At 41.3% G+C, this 25980-nt stretch overlaps 1 protein-coding gene across 13 annotated transcripts in view; it reads right to left on the reverse strand.

Annotated features, from left to right (window-relative positions):
- Positions 1 to 1088: 1088 nt before the first annotated feature.
- Positions 1089 to 25980, reverse strand: part of tns1b (tensin 1b) — a 140519-nt gene continuing 115627 nt past the window's right edge. For 8 of the 13 annotated variants that reach the window (XM_020621631.1, XM_020621624.1, XM_020621629.1 and 5 more), the window contains 17 exons: positions 20902 to 22398; positions 16777 to 16970; positions 16558 to 16696; positions 13650 to 13745; positions 13155 to 13181; positions 12639 to 12813; positions 11399 to 12438; positions 10869 to 10955; positions 9590 to 9718; positions 9261 to 9353; positions 8157 to 8234; positions 6718 to 6786; positions 6506 to 6532; positions 5911 to 6079; positions 3061 to 3129; positions 2734 to 2763; positions 1089 to 2437 (listed from right to left, as the gene is read on the reverse strand). In XM_020621631.1, the coding sequence (XP_020477287.1) occupies positions 2299 to 2437; positions 2734 to 2763; positions 3061 to 3129; positions 5911 to 6079; positions 6506 to 6532; positions 6718 to 6786; positions 8157 to 8234; positions 9261 to 9353; positions 9590 to 9718; positions 10869 to 10955; positions 11399 to 12438; positions 12639 to 12813; positions 13155 to 13181; positions 13650 to 13745; positions 16558 to 16696; positions 16777 to 16970; positions 20902 to 22398 (4058 nt within the window). In that variant the 3' untranslated portion in view covers positions 1089 to 2298. The remainder of the gene's footprint in view (positions 2438 to 2733; positions 2764 to 3060; positions 3130 to 5910; positions 6080 to 6505; positions 6533 to 6717; positions 6787 to 8156; positions 8235 to 9260; positions 9354 to 9589; positions 9719 to 10868; positions 10956 to 11398; positions 12439 to 12638; positions 12814 to 13154; positions 13182 to 13649; positions 13746 to 16557; positions 16697 to 16776; positions 16971 to 20901; positions 22399 to 25980) is intronic. The other 5 variants (XM_020621630.1, XM_020621632.1, XM_020621627.1 and 2 more) reach the window with 5 other exon arrangements.

Genomic DNA, 25980 nt, shown 5'->3' on the forward strand with positions numbered 1-25980 from the left:
GCTGAGTCAAAACACAGTTGTCAAATAAAAAACTGATGACAACTATCTAGAATAAGTGTAGATACTGTGTACAGATTACAGTCAGCAGCATTAAGGTAACAACTTGACTTGAGCATGCAGGCTAATAAATAATAGAACATTCAATCACATATAAAAGCCCAGTAAGTGCTTATTTTATTTTTTTTATTTATTTTTTTTGAAGAAGTACATTTGAGTGTAGGCCCAAAAACTAAGCACTATCCAATGAGTTTATATGATGCTGTCAACTGATGCTACAGAAAGGAAATGCAGTGTGTGCATAGTCAGTCCTTGAATGGGAATTTAAAATGAACAAAAACAAAACTAATTTCTTAAGAAAATTAACATTGCAATTTAGTTCACGCTCTCAGTAATTCTTGTTTACCCTTCAACGTGCCACAATCACAGCTAAAACACTGTATTAGAATAAAAGTGGTTACTTTGTTATGATCATTCAACACCACATGAGGGCAGCAGCTACCTACTGCGCTGTTTTTTCATTTAGGACAAAATGTCCCATGCTATGAATCAAAGCTCCCTCCCTCCACACACACACACACACACACACACACACACACACACAATGATGATATGAAATGGGTCTGTCAACATTCTTACTGTATCTTGTCTTTTTTATAGGAACACACTGATAATATTTAAACATGTACTAAGTGCTAAACTTGGGTAAATTATATTCTGATGGGTTGAAATTAATACAACAATTACTGGCAATATTTCTGAATAACTACAATTTGGACTTTAGTGACAACAAAGCTTCATACACACTATGCCCCTCTCTTGAGGAAAACAATGTTAACACGAGAAGTAACGGTGTGTAGAAAAAGGAAAAAAGAAACACATTCAAAAACAACAGTGATACACTTTTAAATGCACACACTTTAAACCTTATATATGTCAATGTTTTTGACTCTAGCCAAAATAAAAAGCCATCTTTTCTTCTCAAGTTCCGTAATCTTGATGTATACTTTATGATACATGTATACAAGATAACATAGAGCAACAAAGCAAAAAAAAATTTAAAAAATAAAAATAAATATTTTAAGTTACTGGTAGTGTGAGTGTTAACAGGTTGGGCCTGCTGATGCAAAAAGCTTCTTTCTTGGCGCAAACTTTCAACATAGAAACCTGAAAAGCAGTATAGCATGACGACACTTTTCTATAAAGCTCGCCCACATAAAACAATTTGGCCCTTCAGTCATTAGAGTAATAGTGAGGCTGACCAGAGGATGGTGACCGACAGGAAGCTCGTCAAAACGATCAAGAGACTTGATTGTCGATGATTCAGTGGCCTTCTTACTAATGTTCAGATACAGGGAATCTACAAAAAAAAACCCAGGTGTAGTCAGTTTTGTCTGACATTTGCATCTTTAGCTACACTACTACATCTAAAAGGGAAGGACCAGTGGAATTTTGGAGTACGACCTCATTTTAATGTTTGGCTATTTGCAATTATATGACAACCTGGATAAGCTTTAGCTTCCTTTTCTTAAAAAAGCTCTGCATTGCAAAAAACGTCAGTCACCAAATGTTATCTAGAACAGTTCTGCTCATAAAGCAATGTAGAATATTTACATAAACCTCACCAGCTGCAAAAATGTCTGAAAACAGTTTGCAAGATGGCCACGATGCAGAATTGACCTACAGTATCAGTACATACACAAAGAAACAGTTCAGTATTTTTGATTAAGCAGCCATATTTGTTTTACAAAAGATCCCTCTGACAGTGGCGCACTTTACACGCCCTGACTACTTTTTTAAAAATCTTTGGTTGACCAGGCAAAAGCTTGATAGATTTACAATCCACATGTACATGACTCAACTTGACTTTTTCTTTAAAAAAATAATAAAAATGAAACAATTGCAAAACAAAACCATTTGCACACATAATTTTATTCCCTCTTTCCTGTTAACGAGTTACCCTGCTAGGGAGATTAACATCACCTCCCATCCCACAATCACACACAGCCACGCCCTTCCTGCACATTCTCTGGTCCATTCTGGTGTCCATCCAAGAAGAAAAGCACAAGCACACACACAACACACACACACATGCACAGATGCTGCCTTCTTCTTCCTCATTCACTTATACACACAAACACACACAGGCACACATTTGCTTAAAGGTAAAAGAGCAGGAAACATAAGGTGACGCAGAATGCTAAATGCTAAATTGTCCAAACCAGAAAGTGTCTGTAGTTAAAAGAAAAGGAAATAACCAAAGGTATGTTTTTAAAAAGCGCCAGGGTTTGCTGAAGGTTTTCACCGTTTCTGCGAGGCAATCATTTTTGAGACGAAGTTGACGATGGCACTGGCAGGCTGGACAGGGTCCATCTCAGCGAAGAGGTGGCTGACATTGTCAGTTGTGCTTCCCTGCTTACGTGCCACAAACCCAAACAGTCTGGAAAAACAGAGTTACAGATTTGCTCACTAGGGCTACTATATCAAATATGTAAATCACATTAAACTGAGCATTTATTTAAGCACATGCCAACAGGCAGAGCAAAGTTCATACTGTTCTGATGTACTGTTAACCATAAATCTTAAGTAAATAAATCACAGTGATACATACAGAAATTCAAAGTTAGCTCCTAGGTGAACAAACATGTTCAGACGGTATTGCTCTCTTTTGCTCATCAGAATCAGCAATAGGTTGACATTCCATTGAAGCCTCCAACAACTGAAAGGTTTGCTTACCTGGCTGTGCCTCCCTCAGGCTTGTTCCACCTGAAAATGTTTGATAAAAGGTTTACATTAATTTTAAAATCTTAAAAATGAAAAATAAATACCATATGTGGATTAGCTGCTAGAGGGAGATAGGCTGTATTCACATTACAGGTTTAAATGCAAGATCACATCTGAGTCACTTGGAGGGAGCAAATGGATTTAATGTGAATACAGATTTATGATCTTCATTTTACTGTTTAAGTCTCTTGGAAGTCATCGGTTTCACAAATGAAAAAAAAAACTAAAAGAAACCACTGCTAGTATTTTAAGGAATCAGTATCTTGTATCTGCACTCACTTTCTGTCCTGAGGGTCAATATCACAGAACGTGACAGTGTTGCTAGGATAGTGGCGTCGGAAGAAAACCCTACAACAGAAGAAATCAACACAGAGAAAGCAGAAACATCAAAAACAGTGGACACATGCATTTTGTGGAGCAGGAGATGTTGTAAAGCACATCGAAACAGGAAACTGATCAGCAGATCACTGCCATAGTAATTTCATCTTAGGAGTGATGCTCTTCATTCTCAGGTGAGGTGGGGGCCCTCCACTAAAAAGGACCTTGGGAAACTCTGTAATACTGGATTAAGGGGCTTGTTAATAACATACTTGCTGAAATCTTTATTACATTTATCACTTATTAATTTATTTAATTCTTTTGTGGGGATTTTATACAGTTATAAGTTGGCAACCAGCTACTAAAAAGATGACAGGAAATAAGGAAGCAGGAAGTGCAACAAAGGTTGATTATTAACCAAAATACACACAGATACTGAAAAAAAAAACAAAGAAAAAATCAACTGGACTAGGTTTCTATGTCGAAGACGTTTCACCTCTCATCCCAGAGGCTTCATCAGTTCTGACTGACTGGTGTTGAGCCAGAGATATTTATCCCCCTCGTGGTGTTTCAGTCCTTTGAAGGCCAACAATGTCCCTTAACGACTGAGTGGTTCCAGCCCAGTATCGGTGAGAGTCGTTACCTGTCTTTGAATCCTCCCCTGTGGACCAACGCCTATTGTTCTAGTGGACATGTTTGGGCTAAGATCTCAAAACAGGATTGTAGATAGATGACAAGTTGTGTCTTAGTCCACCGCCCCTATTTAGTGAGGGGGGGTAAATATCTCTGGCTCAACACCAGTCAGTCAGAACTGATGAAGCCTCTGGGATGAGAGGTGAAACGTCTTCAACCTAAAAACCTAGTCCAGTTGATTTTTTCTAAGATTTTTCATCTTACTATGACCTGGATGACTGAGAATCTGCACAGACATGTACACAGACACGGATTCATCTGATCTTAAATTGGCCAATAATTTTGGCCTCATGCATACAGATATATCTGTCAGGCTTTACTTGTAGTATGATTTAGTTTCTAAAAGATAGCGGGGTTTTTTTCTATCCTGGCACCCTAAGCAAAACAGACATGGCTTCTTTAGCAATGTACTGTAATTAGGCCCTAATCATTTAATCCAGACATTTAGTGCCTCTAAATGTGTGCAGTTTTTCATGTTGGCACTTGGAACTCACAAACAAATTTATCTCTTGAAACGTGTTCAGACATCAAGAGCTCATGTCTGCAGTAAAATCTCTGACTGTTGCACAATGTTTACACTTGTGAGCCATCCTTGATTTGATTTGATTTGATTTGATTTATTCTTTCAAGCATGTAAAGACAGTTGATATGTCAACACACATATCCAACAAATGCTAATCCAATAACAATTTGCTTATACCTAGTACATGCTTGAATGGAGTAGGAAGAAGTCAGACTTATCCAGTCCTACCCCATGACATCATCTTACCATCATTGGTTTGCAAACAGTATCTCTACAACTTCTAGCCCAAAGAAAATAACTCTGGTAATGTCATCAGGGTTATCCCAGAGTTTTGAAACTACAAATTTGCGACAGAAAGCCTGTTATTAACTGGGGACATGGACTTTGAAAGACGTGTAGTATGTGTCAAATCCATACAGTATGCACTACTGTACATAGCCCCTCCCACTTGAGTGCAACTCCTCTGTTTATCTTTTGCAATGCATTATTTGATTTGATTTATTTATTCTTTCAAGCATGTAAAGACAGTGGATATGTCAACACACATAATTTTACACATATCCAACAAATGCTAATCCAATATCAATTTGCTTATACCTAGTACATGCTTGAATGGAGTAGGAAGAAGTCAGACTTATCCAGTCCTACCCCCTGACATCATCTTACCATCATTGGTTTGCAAGCAGTGTCTCTACATAGATAATTTTGTTCTACACCACACAAGTAATATATTAAAGAATTATTACAGAGTATTAACATTCATACACCACACCCACAATGTTCCATCTAATTAATCATTAAGCCTGTTCTTGCTTATATCTTGATTGACACATACCTTTATATTTATGTTTAAACTTGTCAATTCTATTACTATTTTTTATGTCCGCGCTTAAATTATTCCATAGTTTTACCCCACTTATGGAAATACACAATCTTTAGCTCCCCCAATTTTCAATTGAAGTTCATTATCTAGTCTACGATTCCCAAATACCATAAATTTAGTTTTATCCAAATTCAGAGATAGTATATTACTATCACACCATTTCTTTATCTTCTCAAGTTCCTGTGAAACCCGTCCAGAGAGTTGCTGTAGGTTTTCACCCGATGCCCATATGGTAGTGTCATCAGCAAACAAAACCACTTTCACTAAATCAGAAACCTTGCATATATCATTAATGTATAGTATAAATAATTTAGGTCCCAAAACAGAACCCTGAGGCACTCCACATACAATATCCAGCTCACTCGATTGGTATTCACCCAACTTCACAAATTGACGCCTCTGTGTCAAATAACTTCTAATCCATTTCAGAACCATTCCTCTGATCCCATATTTTTCTAACTTACACATTAATAATTCATGATTGATTGTGTCAAATGCTTTTTTTAGGTCAATAAATATCCCCATCGTGTATTTCTTCTCATCCATAGCACTTGTAATGTCCTCAATCAGGTCAGTAATGGCCAAAGATGTCGATCGGTTCGACCTAAAACCGTATTGGCAACCAGAGAGTATTTTATGTTTGTCAATAAATGTATCTAATCTGTTATTCCTTCAAACATCTCAGCTTTGTGCACAGGGCATCCAGACTTACTTCCTCTGGTTGTCAGTCAGTGTGATGCCTTGTGAAGACACCTTGAAGTGCACAATGGTGGCAGCAGGGGGAGAAGTAGCAGCCAGTGTCTCGGATATGGCCTTGGCAACAGCCTGAGGACCTGTGAGGGACTCCATCTCCACTGAGTTGATGTAGAGCACATTGCATGCTGGGAAGAGAATAAAAAAGCATTTATATCAAGAGAGGTAAAAATTTCAAAAACAACTGCAAAATAAAGCCAGAATTTTAGAACTGTATTGAAAATGAATCCTGTAAAAATAGTACTAATGACTATTTAGGCAAACACTATTGCCAGTGACCCGTCCATGCATGAATGTCTTCTCATTACCCAGCATGCTTTCTAGGCCAAAGGTGGGGTCAAACAGTTTTATAAACAAGTCCATCCAAATCATTCCACATAAGACATTCGGCCTGTTATGGAGCCTAATGTTAAAAGACATTCTTAGGGAATCCTGTTAATCAGAGCCATTTAGTTTGCCCTTGTTTTTGCAGGTGACAACATTCACAGACAGACAACAAACACAGAAAGCACATTCCAGATGTAGGTTTCCAAATAAAAGTGCACAGGTTTTACCATGGGAATCAGCAGGGGCCCTCTGCACTGTGATCACAAGGACACCATGTTGTCAGAATAAGTGAATAGGGTGATTCAGGACACATTATTAATGTTGTGATTAATGACCTAGATCTTAAACCTAGATTGACTATATTTACATTCCCAAAAGTGAGAGTGATATAAAATGCAAAGAATGGACTTTTAACAATGACAGTGAGTTGATGTTTTACCTGCTCCTTGTTTCAGCTGTTCAGCCTGTGGATTCGTTGTTGCATCCTCTGGCGCTTCCTCAATGAGATCTGCATAAAACAACACAAAGAGGAAGCTTACAGTTTGGGCATAATGCTTTAATTGTGACTTTAATTTAGCTGCTCTGGGAACTCAGTGAACATGCAGATGGATTTCAGCAGTGGCGGGGAACATAGACACTCCCACTAGCCACTTTTGTGGGTATTTAATTGTAGTCTTCTCAGCAATAGAAATAGTAATAGAAATAATAAACTAATTTCAATGTTAGACTACAACACTACAACTCCTATGAGCACTATCTCCACACAGTGTTTGCTCATTGGTCCATTCATGAAGCCTATTGCCTTGTGTTTGTACACTAGTGACCGACAACACACAATACTGTAAAGAAGAAGTCCTTGTGGAGAACATGGTAGAGATGTGAATCAGAGGAGCTATGTGGCAGTACATAAAAGGTGTAAGGAAACCTGGAGAGAAGGCAACACAAGAGAAAACCTGAAGAAAGACATCACAAAGAAAAAGAAAAGACAGTTCAACAAAACGTGGAGGTCAGGTCAGAGTGGCTGGTATATCATCTCGCTAAAACAAATTATGTACTGCACTGATTGTAGGACGTACAGCACTGAAAAGGTGAAGGGGGACTTAGGCGGTTGGGGCAAGTAACCGGTCTTATACTTGTATAGAGCTTTTCTATGTATCACAGCACACACAAAGTGCTTTCACATTATTTGCCCATTCATTACTGCTCTCAGTGTCTTGCTCAAGGACACTTGGACATGTGCACTGGAATCCAACCACCAACCTTCCAGTTAGAAGACGACCCGCTCTACCTCCTGAGCCACAGCCACAAAGCAATTTCAAAGTTGAACCTATAAAGGACCATGAAATGTCTGCTGGTCATATTGGTGACTAAATGGGCGAAGACGGCTGGTTTGCTACAAGCCAGTGTGGTGGTGAAGTCCCTGGTCCTCATGAAGTCGACTGAGCTTGAGAAGATGGGGATGCTGTTTTGGAATGCACACGCTATAGGAAAGAAAGGTCAACCCTTCACAGACTACATCTGGATGTGCAAGTAAGCATTGTGCTTGTTAATTAAAGTTTGAGAAAGCGAGGTTAGTCTAACAACTTAATAAACTGCATGTTTTCATAAAAAAGGAGCTTTACATACAACCTTATCAGAGCTAAATATCTGATAATGACCTATAGTGTAACATATTTTATGTCTTGATTTGGGTGAGTACAGTGGTCATTTACATTTAAAAGGGTTGTAAATCATATAAAATGTAATTTCCCAATAACAAAACTGGGGTCAATGAAAATGCAAAGTGACTAGTAACTTTGGAAAACCACTAGCCACAGTGGCTGGTGAGCAAAAAAGTTCATGTCAAGTCCTGAAACCAGCACATTTCGATGCACTGACCTGTGGTAGGGATGATTAGTTTGCAGGGCAGGGCCAGCGGTGTGATAGCATGTTGGTAGACCAAGGCAGAAAGGCAGCCTGCCAAACAGATAGAACACGGGTTTATCCATCTTAAACATTCCTTGAACATCACCTTTAGAGAGTGAACTCCTAGTGTCCCTGTATCTTCTATGTTTGTAGTACTTCGAACCTCCTTTGACCAGTGTCAACCAGTGTAAACAATTTCTGTATCATTGCTTTTGTTTGCTGCTACGTTCTTATGTAAGTGTACTATGAGTGTATTTAAGGACATCATAAACAAATGGTGTTGTGTCTATGAACTGGCAAATTTCTAGTTGAGTCTGATGCTTGAAAAAACATAACTATTTATTAGTTTCTGGTTTTACTGATTGTGATGTATTGCTAATATTTCACAAACACAAAAAATGTAACATTTTAAATCTTTCTTTGTAACTTAGCATTAAATATCTTTGCCAGCATTGATATATGCACATCTATAATTAACAAATATATCTAATATATATATAAGTTATAATCTCATTAATGTAATCGTGACTAAAGAAAACATACACATTCATGTGCAAAGGTTCATCACTTTGCATCCAAACACATCATACCCTATCATGGTGAATGAAAAAAGTATTAGTAATGTAGAACTAACATACAAGATGCCATCATCCTATTCGTATTTGTAAAATAATACATATAAGTAAAATAATATATAAACAAAACAAGCAGCAAATGCACATTAAGGAAGAGAGTCCTGAGCTGAGTTACTGTATGAAGTGAAGAGGGAGCAGAAGAACCAAACAAGAAACAAAACAAGGATATCAGTATACAGAAGCCTGCTTTTCCCATTTTGGATTTGAAAGGGGATGGATGTATAGTGCACACACACATAATCCAGCCTTGCAGCATAATTAGTAGGGAGAACACGAGTTAGATCCCAGTCAGTACTATAATTACAGTAGGATTAGACATTATAGAACATGGAAAGGACAGACGCACAGGAAGGAACAGGAAGGGGAACTAATGGTTTTGCCTCCAAGCTTTTTACTATTACTGAGCTGTTACTATGAGGTGGGGCAGCAGACTCTCACTAACCAAAGTAAGGCTCGTTGGGACAACCCTTCAGCTTCACTCCTTTAGAGCTGCTCTCGATCAGGAAGTGCCTCACTAGCTCGTTGGTGATGTCACCTAGAGCAAAAGAAAGGGAGATGGGTGAGTGAGTCTAAGTAACAGCTGATTAACCTGGAGACATCACCTCACATCTTAGGTATTAAGGTTACTATCTTTATTTCTACCTCCACCCTGACCTAAAACCAGGAGAAGGAAAAGCTACATTAAACACTAGAGTAGCCAGATGAAATACTTGTTCTATTTGGTAAGTGTTTCAAAATATCTAATCATGCAACCACAATCGTACCCCCTACCTTTCTTGCTCTGATGCACGGAGGGCGGGGGAGAGGCAACCTTCATAGCCAAGCCATAAGCCCCCCTGAATGAGTGACTGTCTCGGATAACAAACGCTCCGGGCTCCCTCTCTCGCAGCAGGCTAATAGCTGTAACACAATTGGCATTCAGTTTTTGTTTTGTGTGTGTGTGTGTGTAAACTCTTTTAGTTTTAGTCATGCTAACAAGGTTAATGAGGATAATGCTGATCGGTCGGTCCACCATTTCAGTCCAGACTGAAGTGTCTAAATTATTGTTAGACAGTTTGCAATAAAATGCTATAATGCCATCAATGTTCACCTTGAAATGAACTGTAATAGCTTTGGTATTCTCAGGATGAGACATAGAATACTTGGTCAGTACAATAAAATATGAAGATAAACTAAAGACAAAGGAAAAGAAGTCAGAACTGAAGAATAACCAAGGTAAAATAAGTCCCGATCCTTTGCTATCAGTCTGTATTTCATAAAAACTATAACTCCTAACATGGCATTGGCTTCAGACACTCCATTGTTTAAGGAGAATAGCTTTAGATCCATTACTTCACTGTGTAGTTCAGTGCCTCAGTGTGTCCACATGTGACATTTTAAGGAAGGAAGATGGATGAGATGACCAGCACATGCAGATGTTCCCTAATTCTCTACATATGGTGTGGCTTTCTCTCTGGAAGTGCATAACACTAAGTACTCTGTATGTGTGTGTGTGTGTGTGTGTGTGTGTGTGTGTGTAGAGTTATATGTCATTGCAGTTGAGTAGTCCTTATATTTAACATGCTGTTATCCAGCACTGACCATGAGCAGATGTAGATGGGGCAGCTAATGGCCACTGACCTCACGACCATAACACAAAAGGAACAAAAACATTGTGCATATAGAGTACCTGTATGTGCGTGTGTGTATTTGTAACTGCATCTGTACTCATTACTGTGGTTATAGTATTTGTTGCTTTCAACCAAGGTTGCAAGCTCAAAGCTGCAACGTTTTCAGAACAACCTGATGAACCTGTGGGCTGTGAAATATTCACAGCCCACAGTGCTATTCTAAGTGCTGGTTTCTGGTGGACTGTTCCTTTAATTGTCTTTAGTTATGGCACACAGTGAAGAGAACAGTGCCCACAGCTGATACCTAACACCAGGAAGATGAAACAAACTCTCAAAAATAAATCTGTTCAAAACACTAAAAGACTTTGCAGAAAACATATGAAGATCATTCAGGAGAAAACCTTTTTACCCTAGTGAGTCATGCTCGGTGCAATTATTACCTTGATCCCTGGAAATATTTGGCTTGTACCAGAACTTGGTTGTGTCTTGGACAAACTTGACATTAATCTTGCTCTCAGGACTTCCATCTGCAATGAAAACAAAAATAAAGCTTCACAGAAAAGGCTGTTACTTAAAATATACCCTAAAATTTGGAGTAAATTGTTTAAGGAATGGTATGTGATTTCTGAATTCACATATCAACTGGCATCGGTATCCTTTGGAGAAAAAATTTCTTATAGAAATTAATAATAACTGGTAACCAGGGCTGGAAAATTTCAGAGGCGCTAACAAATTCTGGAAATAAGCACAAAAGTGCCAAGGTCAAGTCACATCTACCTGAACAAGAGCTGTAGGTGTCAGTATATCTACCACTACATTAAAGGTCATTCTTCATAGAAAGTACAGGCACACTGCTAGCAGAGAGATGGTTGCCAGCACCTTGGGCTGAAAGCCACTTTATTACTGTCCTACCCCCTTAGCATCTAGATCTAACAGTGATGAGGTTACTCCGGATAATTAATGTCCTTACCGAGCATATTGAACCTGGAGAAGTCAGAGAGGGTGTGGAAGTAGCTGGGAGTGCTTCCTCCACTTACTGGGGACATGATCTTCCCATTCAGTGTTCCATAGGGCAGCGCTCCGTTTGGTCTGTCACCGCTTGACATGCGCCTCTTCTCTGGAAGCTGGGGCTGGAATCCAGGTGCTGGGCTACCCTGCCTGAATCCTGCACCCATCCCCACCACCCCCCCATCCTGGTACCCTGCAGGCAAGACGGGGAAGGAGGGTGTTGGTGGACCATGGTAGCCTGAGGAACTGCTCTGTCTTGACAGGTTCCTATGTCTCTCATCTGGGGTGGTGTAACCGCTGTGCATGGGGTGATGGTCCAGACTGGGGCTTCTCTGGGACACCTGTGGAATGGATGGGTGACGGCCCAAAACTGGACTTCCTTGAGGGTGTGGGATAGAAGGCTGTCGACTGAGAACGGGGCTGCTCTGAATGGGCTGGCCCAAGGATGGCTGTCTGCTGAGGACTGGGCTCCGCTGAGACTCCTGTCCTAAAGAGGCCTGTCTACTGAGCACCGGGCTACTCTGAGCTCCCTGACACAGATTATGGCTGAGGATAGGACTGCCACTGAGACCTGGCATGCCTACATCAAAGCCATTAGCTGGCATTTTCTGAGTAATGATGGAACTGCCTTGATTAGGCATTGAGCGCTGCTGGAGGACGGGACTGTGTGAGGAGCCAAGGATGTTGGTCCGGTGCTGTGCATGGAGACTTTCATGGCTGAGTGTGATTTGGGAAGGTTCCGAGGTGGGCAGGCTGGGATCTGAAGACACAGAGCTCCCCAACAGGGTGTTTGGGCCAGAGTATGACAGTGTAGGGGTGGCAGCACCAAGGTAGGACGAGGCTTGGGAGCTGGAATCCAGGTAGGAAGAGGTGGGAGTATTCAGGGCTTGATATGACAGGGTGGGAGTTGGGTAGGCACTCTCTGAAGTCTGGGAGCGGAAGCCTGAATCAGTAGTGGGTTGGGACAGTGTGCTAACACTGATCTCTGCTAAGGCGTGGTCACTGGAAGAAAATTGCAAAAAGTTATTAACCACCTAAAGTTTTTGTGTATTTTGGCAGACAAGATGTTTGCCCTCACTAACAAGAAGGCATCTATGGTTCCAAAAGAGAATTGTTTATTTTTAAGGGTAATGTGATCTTTTCTTTTTTAATGGTCTTTTATATTCTTAAGCCCTGGTTGTGACTGTATATATTTTACTCACCCCTGTGAGCTCTGGATGGGACTGCTGCTGGACAAAGGTGGGTTCAATGATGATGGACTCGGACTTCTCTGTTGGGTTCTAGTCTCTTCTGGTGGGCAAAGGCTCTTGGGTGACGTGGGCGGCTCTCCACCTGCTATTGCTGACCTCGCAACAGAAGTTACGTAGCTTCTTGGTGCTGCAAGGGAGAGGAAAGAGTTTCTCTATGAGCCCTAAACTGACAAAGGGTTTGAATGGTTTGTGATGATTACATGATCATAGCCAAAAAGGGTGATACAATGCAAAAAGAAAAAAAAACAAACTATGAAAACAGTCTACCAACAGAGTGTTAAAACTGTGTGGTTCAAGAGTGGAAATTCTTTGACTGTAGTCCTGTGTTTTGCCATGAGAGTGGATGTGACAGTTTCAGACAAGCAATGAAAATGGAAACACATTACTTGTAGGTGAACAAATAAGATGGAGGAGATTTAAAAACTTGAATGTAGACGATGATCTATGGGATTTCAGCAGCACTCTTACCTTCCTCCCCCTCACTGTTCTCATCATCTGAGGAGCATCATTGGAGATAATCCAGAGAGACAGAAGAATGTAAAAAAAAGGAGCAGCAGCAGTGGAGTTGGAGTTTTTCTGTGCTATACTCATTTAATATGGTGTTAATAGGGAGTACTTGTGTGAGGTGAAGTGTTCCCATTTAGCCTTCAGTTGCACACAAGGAGGGCATATTTGAACAAAGTCTAAAGGTTGACAAGCTCGTTATGCTGGTACACTAGCTGCTAGGTCAGAGCATTTAAAGATTAATCCAACTTAAATGCCCACTCTGGAATTTTTGACCCCACAGATTTCTTTGCAGTTTTACATATCTCAAATGATCATACTTCTCTGCTTTACACAAATGACTGATGTAAACAAACATTTTACCAGTGTTGGGAAACAATAGCTTAGATTTAGTTCTAATTCATCTTTTCCATAACCACGTTGAGTGCTGTTTTTTAAAAAGTGAGTGTATCAACCAACCTGAGCCTGTTTGATTCAGGACGATTTCTGCTGGGTTGTGGGGCTTCAGCCCCAGTGCTGACAGTGGAGTCTTGGCAAGACCAGGAGGGGATCGACCTGAAGAGAATTAAACAGTTATCACCACAAAGTGTCATCAGAGCTGCCCTGAGAGCCGCTACCTGGCATCACAGTGTAACAAGGATGTATTACCTTTTTGAGAAAAATGAAAGCACAGTATAAAAACAGCCAACTAAAATTCAACTATCCATTCCATTTATATATGGGCTGCTGAAGTGAAATGTAGTGCTTTTATATCTGACCTTCAGTTGTCACAATCACATACTAAAACACAGGTAAACAGCTCTCAAGACCAGACACAGATTCACATCCACACAGGTTAACACACAGATGCAGCATGTTCAGAGGGATGTGCCCATGCCTCATGCTCTGATGGAGGGGCAAAACATGCACGCGATCAATCACAATGTGGCTGCGACAGCACTTCACTCTACTGTCAGCAAAGTGAGATGTGTCAAACACAAGTTTGTATCAAAGCAGAGTCAGGTCAAACCAAACTCATAAAGGACACAAGGAAAATCTACACTTGCTTTAAAACTTAAAAACTGTCTAGTGTATTCCTCAATTGTCCTTTTGTACTGTACTATATGTGTTAATTTTATAGACTCTGTAGTTAGTTTTCATTTTACAGTCTTCACTGTATTAGTGCTACTACCATTTCTGCATTTCTTCACTGTGTTCATAGGCTACTACATTATTACCATCAATAAAATACAGTAACAGGAGCTTTGGCACAGTCTCTGTTATATTAACAGGAAGAGTAGAGTGTTTCACCACAAGAGTCTTATTATTTATATTAGGATCTATATGACTATAATCATCCTGACTGTGAATGTGTTTTAATCTAGGTGACTGTCCACGACATGAATCTGTCTTCCACCTCACCTTCCTTTACAGTGCCAACTACTCCTTTTTCCCTTCCATAAACACAATAATAGGGAGGGAAAAAAACTAATATCTGGTAATTAAGACTTCCGGGGGAGGGCAGGCAGGATGCTGGTTGCAGTGAAACAAGGCAGCAGCAGAAACCCAAACATAGTTGGGAACAGCAACACTGAGAGCAGCAGCTGTGGACAGTGTGCTTTACAGTATGTGTATGACTATGGCATGTTCCGATTAATGTGATGAAAGCGCATGTTGTATCTGTTTAATCAGCAAAAGACCTACACAGTATGTTGTTTACTTCTGTATGTGGCTGTGTTCTACATCAGTGCTGCTCTCATGTGACTCTCATACCAAAGCGGTGCAGGACTGTGGTAAGTGATGGGCACAGAGAAAAGACAGGGATTTGGGAGTTGGGGATGAGTATGCTGACGCTGTGGGACAGTGGAACTCCGGTAGACAGACGTGCATCCTCCACTTACCAAAGAATCCAAAGCAATTCTTTGTACTTGCAACCTAGATGCCCCATATTTAACTGTGGGTGGTGTGTGTGGGACAGTGTGGCCACTTGGAGAATGAGATCTGAGGACACTCTAGAGATGACGGTGTCATGTGCACTAATCAGTTAGCTAACCGTGCACCTTTAAAGAGTATTGCAAAATTTTACTCAGTTAACAACATTGTGTGTTCAGCTGAGAAAAAGATAATCTATTTATTGGTCTATTTAGACTTTTAAAAATACAACCAAAGCAAAGGGACTGAAATCATTATCTCTTGCAAACATTTCCTTCAAGATTCAATGTGTTGTTTATCTTAGGAAAATATTACCGCTCAGTATCACTGCATAAACATTGTTCCATTTTCATGGGGGGAGGAATGATGTGTTAAAAATATGGCACATGTGTTTTTATGACTGACTTTTATGGGTGGGCTCGTAGGGAGATAAGCAAGAGGACTGGATGAGGTAATTGGTTGAGCTGGCAAACGACACGTTACCTAATGACTCTTGAGGGGTGTACTGTATGTGAGGGGTAGTGGAGGGAAGGAGGGGACATATTTGTCCTTAACTCTGTGTATGGCTTTTGGTACTGTATACTTATACCTTTTCTGTTTTCTGGACTTATTGAAAGAGTTACTCTAAAAAGAGACATGTACAAGCAGCTGGTCGACTTACACCAGACTGACCTGACCTTTCTTTGCCTTGACTTCTGATTCTGTATCTACTGAACAATGACTACATTCTTGTGAGACAAGAAGGATTCAGTCTTTCACAAGATGTAGCCACTCAGGCATTTTGATGAACCAGCACAAGACCAGAATACTGCTACTTCCCACTCATACACTGGATATTGAAAATGCAGCCCATGTACAATCTGAATGAAAATGAGATGAAGTAATAATGGGGATATACTGAGAACATATGGAACCAAATGGAAACCATAAGGAGAGAAATGACTGTAAGTTAAGTTAAAGTACCATGAGCATCTGCCATGTGTTAAAAAAGTTCTGATTTTTCCTGCAGTAACTTCTACCAGTCTCACAAGTTTCTTTGGTAACCTCATTAAAATGTTTACCTTCATAAAGTAGTTAGTCTAAGTTGAATTGTCTAGAAATTTAAACAAGTGCAACATTTACACATATGTTTAGGTATAAAGTACAATAAGCCACAATTTAGCTTTTTACATTTTCACTGCCAGAAACATCTGGAGGGTATTTCACAGGTAGACTTGCTTTTTTTTGAAGTTGCTATAAAACAAAAGAAATTCAATATGATTGTAAATACCTGGAATAACATGTCAATCATCAATATGTGTTTCAATTGGTGAAGCTGCTGCTCAACATGTGGACACAAAGCTAATCTCAAAGTTAAGAATCATTTTCTGTGGCTATCAATCACTTTATCTTCTTCTAATTGGCTAATTAGGCCAGAGCTCCACAGTGCCCTCTGTCAGCTGGAGGGGGAACTTACACAGGTTGAAGTAAGGGGTTTGCGGCGAGATGGGGAAGGCAGGGGTTTGGGAAAACACCTCACCACCAACTGTGGGTGTAGCACTGATCGGACCTCCTTCCAGTTCCTCAAAGGCCTCCCGGTAGCTGTGCATATTTCTCTGGAAAGAGGATCAAAACACTGTCATGTCAATGTGGGGAAAAAGTGTGAAAATATGTTTTAAAATGTAGACTTTTTAACCTCCTTAGGCCGTCCTCCAGGGTTCATCGCTATAGCGTTGACAAACTCTGGAGAAACACAGCGAATGGGGGAACGCATTGGGACATCAGGAGAGGAGCTGTCATCAGGACCATTCTGATACTGGCCATCACTGGTGATGCGATGGCGGGGCAGAGTATCAGGCTCGTCCAACGACACCACGCGGGCTTGGACACCTAAGACAACATGCAAGTCAGTCTTAAAATTCAGCAAGGGCCAATCACTGCTGCTCTATGATCCTGGTTTCCTCCAGTAATTCCATCACCATCATCAGTGTTAATAGTTTTCAGCCATTGTGAATGCTCATTGTTCATTTTGCACACATAAAAACACTGGAGAGCATTTGCAGGAGGCTGTGGGTCTTCAAACCTTCAAATTTAACATGCACACACACACAGTGACACACAATCAATAGAGGGTTAACTGCTGATCAAACTGAGGCACCTTATATCACAACAGGAAACTTCTCATAATTTTAAAATGATATCCCCAACAAAACAAAACTCACAAACTAATGCAAGATTTTCAAACTTTTGGGAAATTCAACATGTCCTTAGATATGTGGTATGTTACATCATGTAATAGTCACTCCTTCTGGCACCAGCTGAAACATAATATCCAACTATTTTGGAATGCTGGGATTAAAATGTTTTCTCACACAAATTATCCAGACTTTTTGATACACTGGTGCAAACAATGTTATTTATCTAATGCATCAATGTGGCCAGCTCTGGAAGAACCTCAGAGCAGCCAGTCAGCTCATTTCAGTTAATCTTGTGTGAACTGACGGCATCAGGGTGAGAGAGAAAGTGACCAATATAAAAAAACAGGATTTGAGTTCAGAGGTTTCAGCTGATATTCAATGGCGTTGAGGTGCAGGTTGAGGTGGCAAAGCACGAAACAGCTAAAACAGCAAAGCCAGAGTGAAAGACCTGTCACTGGCTGCTCTATGCTGTGGAACAAGATGAAGGTCAATGTGATGAAGAAGAACCACCACAGTCTTAAGAAACAGGTAGAAAAAGTGATGTTTGTGCTGAGGCAGTTTACCCTGTGACTTTCCAAAGTGTTAGCTCTCTTTTTGTCCCAACTTTTGGCTCCCATATCTTTCTTTCTCTGAGCATTTTTGCAGGTTTCAATCTACATGGTTTCTTTAACTGACTACCACTGCACCATCTCATCTGTCACACCTAACAATGGCTTAGCTTAGTGGGATAAGCTCACAGAGAAACTGAAAGCAAACACAAGCTGATAGTGATGTTAAAAATATGACTGAAGGCTTTTGTTAATTTGATGCTAACAGACATTTCCATACATGGAACAAATCATGCAGGCACACCCTACATGCCTGACTGCTATGGAAACTGAAAATATTAATATTCTCTTGATTCAACTTCACTTTGAAGCAAGGGAGCAAAACCCTGTCCAAAATGCTCGTGGGGAAAAGTTAGCGAGTGCAGCTGGGAAAAGCTGAACAGTCATAGTATCGAAGCAAACTGCCATTGCAACATGTGCAAAATAATTTGAGTTTTTCTCCATTAAGCCAGTGAAAACATCCAAACATGTATGCATTAATATTAAAAGGTTATGTTCACTTGTTTTTAGAATAAGTGATAAACAGGTGCCGATCATGCTGCCTGTTAGGATGCTTGATTTATCTTCAGCTTCAAACAGAGTGGTGTTGGTTAAAATATCTTGGAACTGACAGCTTTGAAAAGCATGCAGTTAACACCCCCAAACAGAAATACACCCACCGTCACACCAAGCCTGGAAACCAGATGTACCCACGATGCACTGCTCTACAGCAGAGCACTGTCAACTGCTTCGCTGTTGCCCCAGCAACAACTAATGGTTTCCAGCTGGGATGGCCAGAGAGCCCTATAAATGACATTTTTCTCTTTCTTTCCTTGTCTCTCCTCCCATTTCTCAGCTATTTTAAATCCAGTTATCATGGAATAAGCATGAGGCTCAATCCAAAAACATAAATTTTGTAGGTGATGCTGTGACTTTCTTTTTTCTTCTTCTTCTTTTTTCTTCTTCTTCTAACCTTGTGGTAGAAAAACCACAATCTGCACATGCACACAGCCACAGAGAGTTTATCTAAGGTAAGACCAATGGGCTTGAACTCCTGAAGAGGTCAGTTCCAATCAATAACAGCAATGTAATTTGTGTTCTTTGATTTACAAGTTTACAATGTGAAATGACATGATGACTGCAGATATGTGTTCATTAGAGCCACTCTACAACCCAAGATGAACTCTGTAACATTTACTGTAACTCTGACACTGTTTTGCATCACTAAAAAGGATTTTGCTGTCTGTGGTAAAGAGGCCAGACTATCCCATGATACCCTAAGCCACCACATAGAAGAATCCTGTCTCTACTGTAGTGGCTGTCTGACTGTGAGCACATACTGTATTAAGTGATGTTTCATCATGATAGTGATGTTTCCACACAGGACTGTGGTCTGTGTCCTAGATTTGGTGTCCTTTGTCTGGCTTCGTAAATCTCTAAAACGGTGAAACAAAAGCAGCCCTGAATGAGGCTACTGTATCCTGACCTCACTATTGTTCCCCAAATTTGGCAAAACGGATCTTGTGACATGCACTCGGCTGGCAAAGGACAGAGCCTCCTTTGTGCTTCCCTTGTCTTGTTCTTGTGAAACTTAAACATTATCCAATTGGGGTTTTCTTCTACACCACAGTTAGGGTAATTCCCTTACCTTGTGGTAGAAAACTGCAACTCAGAACAAAGCATGCAGAAAGAAATCATTAAATGGTTAGTCTGAAACCCAATGACAACAGAGAAAAAAGCAGTGTTTTGTATGAAAATGGGAAAGAAGAAGTGAAACAAAAAGACGGTGAGTAGCTGCAGATGAGGAAGTCGGTTATTAAACAAGACAAGAGAATTAGTTTAGTGCAAACCAAAACCACCACACTCAAAGACAATGCAGATCCAGACTTGGACTTTGATTAAAGGAGCACTTCAAAAAAAGGAGAGCATTCCTTCAGACAGGATGGGAGAACCAACCCGAAAGGGAGTGAGAACGGCGGTGCTCAGACTGAGAAGAGGTCATGCTGGGGATGAGACTTTGGACACGAGCCGAGTACTCTGGGTAAAAAGATGAATGATGAGAGAGAGAAGAACGATGATGACAAAACTAAAGGGAAAAGGAAGCAAACAGTGGATAAGGTCCCACCTGTTATGAGGACAAGAGAACAAGATAGTAAGTTTGGGCATGAACCTTTTGGTGCCGATGGGCGTTCTAACCTGTGAATACCGCATTAAAAACACAAGTACATAGCCAAAAAGAGTGGTACCTTACTGCACCAACTCCTGATAATGTTGAACTAGTACTTGCTATTGTGTAATGTGCACAAATACTCTAAATGTAAATGACAAAAAATGAAGAGAACTGAATTGTTGACTGTAGAAAACCACTCTCTGCTGTTTGTTATCTCAGGGCTCAGCTATCGCATAGCTTCGTGTTGACTTTCTTCCATTTCTTGTTTCTCTGCAGAATGTCAAGTCTGATGTGCTTATCTAGGGACATTCAACCTGCTGGACTGGAGAAAACATGTCTGAGCCTGAGTGATGGGGGCTGATGAGGTGACATTCAGGAAGTGAGATAAGGATAGGACGGTGCTTTCCAAAAGAGCTGTGTATACACTGTATGGCTAATGGCATCAATATTACTCTTCAGCAAATGGTCTGCTATAAAACTACAACAAAAACAATGTGTGCAGACACACATGATGTCGTAATATTTGAACAATATGTAGTTTAGAATGGTAATGTTAGCACTGGACTGACTATGAAACTGATGAACCAGATGTATTAAAGGTTACATCAGGGGACACGCTAAAGTGGAAGACTAAGCCTACAGTATGCAGGCTGGGGCAGTAAGTAGTCCACTATATGGATATTGGGCTTTAATTTAGTTTTTTCCACAGGTTAACCTTTTTTTCATTCCACAGAGACTATAGAAATCATGACTATACAAATCACTACTGTACAACACAATAACAGATTGTATTATTGTAATTAAATGGTCTGAGGTCACAAATGGAATAAGGTGTCAGGATGAAGTAAGTTAATGATAAATCTTACCAGCCACTCTTTGGGCCACCAGACCTTCAACACTGAAAACTTCATCGGGCTCGCTGTCTCTCAGGGGTGATGCTGACGCAGCACTAGAGCTTCTCTGGGGCTCAGGGGCTTCTGCAGATTGGGACATTGTGCCTGGTGGGTACGTTTTGCTGGGCTTGAGCTGGACTTGCCCAGCTGCATCATGGGAATCGTGTGAGGGAGGACTAGTGACAGCAGTTGCAGAGGTGTAACTCAGAGATCCCTGGACAGGGGCAGGCTCTGGTGTACTGGGCTTCCCAGGTGACGAGTGGCTGGCCATATTGGACAAGGGACCAGAAAAGCGGGTTTGAATGATGGCATCATCCCGATAGGACGGCCTGATTTGGCTCTGGGAGAAGGACGGCTGCGTGGTCACTACAGTGCTGTTTTCCTGCAGTGGAGCACTTTGGGATTTTGACACCAGCGGACGGCCTGGTTCCAGATCCAACATGAGAAGATTAAGTGTCTCAATGGATTGCTCAATCTCTTGTTGGGAGGCGCTGTGGCGATGAGGAAACTGTGGGAGGCTATGGTGGCTGGGCATTGCTGCTACAGAAGGAGGCGGACTAAAGGTGAGGCCTTCAGTGACCGGCTCCTCAGGTACACCAAACTGTTGCCAAACATTGAGACCACGTTGCACGGCTTCCTTGCTACTGGTGGAGCGAGTGGGAGCTTGTGGCATAGACTCTGGCTCTGCACCAAATGACTGAGAGCGGTACAGGTTGCCATTCTGGTTGGTCATGTAATTACTTGAGCGTGGGGCTGAATCACTTTGAATCAAAGTGGCAGGTTTATCAGATATACCAACCTGAGGCTGGACGGTTTCCAGAGGCTTTTCAGGAACATTGCGCTCCAAATATGGCACATGGTCCTGGCCATTATGAAGTGACTCAGACTGGTAGTAGAGATCAGCTGGTGTAGCCCGACCATCGGTAGAGGAGAATGTTCCTAGACTATCCACACTGTTGCCCTCCTGACTGGTAGGTAGCTCATCATCTAAAATATCTGTTTCACGGTCAACGTTACTGTGCCCATTGACATGGACCTGGACAGGCACGAAGTGAAGCATCCCTCCAACAGCAGATGTTGGGGTGGACAGGTAGCCCTGTTGGTACATGGGTCCCTCCAAACCACTCAGCAGTTGTTCCAGCTCCTGTTTCTCTTGGGGACTGATTGACTGTTGTGCAGGTGGGGTGGGGTGATGGGCTGAGGGTGGCTCCTCACCTGCAGGAGCGTGCATCTGGCTCACTGTGGAAACTTGAGGGGCTGCTACAGCTTCATCAGTTCGGTCAGTTTTGATGGAGGCAGTAGAGTTTCCTGAATCGCTGCTCACTGATAAGGCATGGTCAACTGCAGGTAGGGCATGCTCAGCGGCGGTGGGTGTAAGGCCGTTCGCTGTGACTGTTCCTTCAGCAGACTCCTTTTTGCGAACTTTGGCGTAGAGGCTGCCGTCCAGTGGTCCTTGGGTATGGATGACTTCTAAAACAAACAACATGACAGAGGCTCATTAGAGTCAGATGAAACCAAATACAACAATCAACAACCATTTAAATGTAGTATTTTACTACATATATAAGTATTTTTAGAGCCACAGTACATTTGTAGTCCTCTAAATATAGGCACACAATTTTTATCAAGGCATTTAGGAGCAAAGAGTGACAGACTGTGAGAGACAGAAGCAGGCGTATTGGGTAATTGTGCAGACATAGCCAAAATAGCTGCAGTTAAATTAAACACTGGCTCATGTCCACCTATTCTGCCAGTTTCAGGAAATGATCAGGGTCTGTGGCATGCGCTGTGGAAAATGCGATGAAATCACAAGAGCCTGCCTTGCACTCTCTCGGATCAGCTTGCATAATCTGTGCCACCTGAGCAACACTGGGGTGATAGAAGATGAAGCAGTTGTTGATTTTATTTGCTTATGATCCCCACAGCTGTACACAGGATAAAAAAAGAAAGACTTTTTAGCTTATAGGCTCAAATGGAATGCTGTAATGTAGATTCACAGGACACAAATACACATGCACACATACTGTACATTCACACACAGCCACACCCAGTGAAGAGGAAGTAGGGTGCCCCAGTCAGAAGAATTCAGTCATCACTGGAAAATCAGCCTTGCTGATTAATGAAGGTCTGGAGGTTTTTTCTAGCCTCTGAAAACCAGAGGAAAACAATATGGCAATGTGCTGAGAGTCGCAATGGAAAGGCTGAAAGACACACACGCACATATAGTACCTGCCCTCCTCCCCTCCCTCCCTCCACAGTGCACCAATACATTCAGACTGATCAATATTTTCATGTGATCAAGAACTATCAATATATATGACCTTGCTCTTCCAAAGTTCACAACTATCCCACATCCACCACACCATTTAGTAATAGTATGGTTATACAGACTTCAGGTGGGCAAAGAAAATGCAATACTTTATAAGGTAATTTCTCTGCCCCTGTTCCAGGAAACTTTATGACTTATGATATGGTGTGTCCTGATAGCCAAATCAGATTCTACAGCTGGGAAAGGAGCTGCACAAAGAGGTAGTCTGTGTCTCTGTAATTTATATATGTCTCCATCTCAGCTTTAATGAATACGGTGCTCTGTACTGGAGTTTGGTGGGCGTGCACAAGCTGGATACTGCAAGGTCCCCTCGGCTGGCCTCAGGCATTTTGCCAAGGGAATGGCGCACTGTACTGAACTGCTGCACTGTCAGGCTGCTGGTAGAAAGAAATCTGGTGGCTGTTGGCCACAGAAAATCACAGTGTATGGTTTACTAGTACCAAGCTGTTAGTGGGCTTACTACTGTGATTGGCACGTTGGTGGACCACATGCAGGAGAAAGAGACTGTTACTTTCTACCATGTCCAGTTTGATAATTACATTTGGACAGTGTGCTTCTACAGTCAAGACCTGTGGTCTTGTCAGAGTTGCATATCAAAGCTCATGGTAGTTGTCATGATTATCATAGTCAGCAGACAATAGAAAAAAATAAAAAAAATAAAAAAACATGAAATTTTCAGATTTTTATAGTTATTAATGTACATTTTCCACCAAAGTCAGTGTTGTCTTCTCAGAAGAGTTAGCTGCTAAGACATGAGGCTCCAAATCAAGTCGTCATGACACATTTATATACAAAAACAGCTTATGTATCAAGTTAGGAGCTGTGCATGCATTCCATTCCACATGTGTGCACATACAGACACACTGTTAAAGCATCAGCCACGCCGACAAAGATAGACATAAGTCATGAAAGAAGACCTTCTCACACTTTCTCCATTTCAGTAGCTTTATAAACGCCTGCACCATGGCCAAATGCCACTCATGCAATTTATTTGTCACATAGCTCAACTGATTTCATAACCTGTGTGCCTGGACTACAACACTTCAACAGGTCCCCTCAAAGTAAATGAAAGCTATATTAAAGGAAATGGCAGAAACACCTCCTCAAGAGGAGGTTCCCCTACCTGTGTGAGGAGTGGACGATGGTACAGTCTCAAACTAAGATGGGAAAATCCCTCCTTACGAGCCCCTGGAGCTCACAGGACATGAGGGATTACAGCTGGAGTTAGGGGAGTTGGTTTTGGCTACTGTTCCTTCTCCTCCTTCTTCTCCTGGATAACTCATAGGCTCAGATCAGGAGAGCTGCTGCTTCTGCTGTCTGCTTAGTGGCTCACACTAGTCTAAAGGCTGCCCCTGCTGTGTATATGGGAGGTCGATCACAACAGCCAGTGTATGTGGGAGGCGGGGGGTAAAGGGGCCGCTAAAATCCAGAGTATAGATTTTGATAGAATGGTGTCAGTGCCATCAAGCAAACACCCACTTCCTTGGTCTACAGTTTGTACGAGCCCCTATTAACCAGAATAAAGCTTTTCTCTTTACTCATGAGATCCTCTTTTAAAATCCATGTACAGAAAAGCACATATTAGGATATATGCTAACATGCACAGATATATGCCCTTTCCATGGTCACATACACACCAATGCCCCTCCTTTAGCTCACTGGTGTCAAAAAACACTCATGTAATGGAAAGAACTACACTTTGTCCATCCATGGTCATTTAACGAGCCTCACTCCAAGCTGGGGAGCCGGGGGAAACTCCACCCTGCTGCAGGCAGATGGAGAGCACAAAACATACTAGGTAAAAAATAGAGGGATTAAAATTAAAAGTCTTTTGTCCTACTCAGAAAGTCTAAACATGATAGATAACCTCATCGCTGGGATGGAAGAATACTTTATACTGTAAATGCAACACACTAACATACTGTATGCACACATTCACTCAAAACACCTTTTCCCACAGTTTGGAAGGTCTTCAGTGTGTGGTTCAGGCCACATCAGCTAGTCATCTGCACACATTGGCATGCAGGATTTTACTATTGCACACCATGATCCAGAACAATTAGCAATAACTACATTTGTCATTCTGGCTGATAACATGCAGCTTTAGGCCTCTACATCCTCATTTCAAGCAAAGTCAAAGGATGTTACATGATTATGGATTGCACTGGATACAAATTTTTCATTTTTTGACTCACAGATTGTCACGCCGCTGTTTTCTCTCTTTAAGCTGTGTCTTCTCTTTCCACCCCCACATCCTTCCCCTGGACTCTCGCTCTCTTCTCTCAGTGATGATAAATGTGATGGTTGTACTCTCACATCAAATGAAAGTCCAGTTTAGTCTGCTGTCTTTAATTAGCTCATGTCTTCACTTTAGAGACGATGTGACTAAGGAGTAATCCACACAAGCCCCATTTGGACTACAGGAAATTGAGTCTGTCACTTTACACTTGTGAAACTTTTTATGGAAAGCACACTATGTATGTTGAGGCTATTTCTCTGTGTGGGCCTATGACTGCTGTTGTTTTCATTTGAGCACATGTGAGCCTCTACGAATAACCTTAGTCAGCATCCATTCTTGTGATGATAAATGGCATGTGTACATGTAACACACACAATGATCATACAGTGTGTGTATGTGTCTTCTCGTTGGTGTGTTTTTACATACATGTGTCTGCAGTCCTGATCCCATAGACTTAACTTGTTATATAGCAGCAGAGGGAGAG

The sequence above is a fragment of the Monopterus albus genome, unplaced genomic scaffold, assembly GCF_001952655.1.
Source record: "Monopterus albus unplaced genomic scaffold, M_albus_1.0 scaffold263.1, whole genome shotgun sequence".
Classification (NCBI taxonomy): domain Eukaryota; kingdom Metazoa; phylum Chordata; class Actinopteri; order Synbranchiformes; family Synbranchidae; genus Monopterus; species Monopterus albus.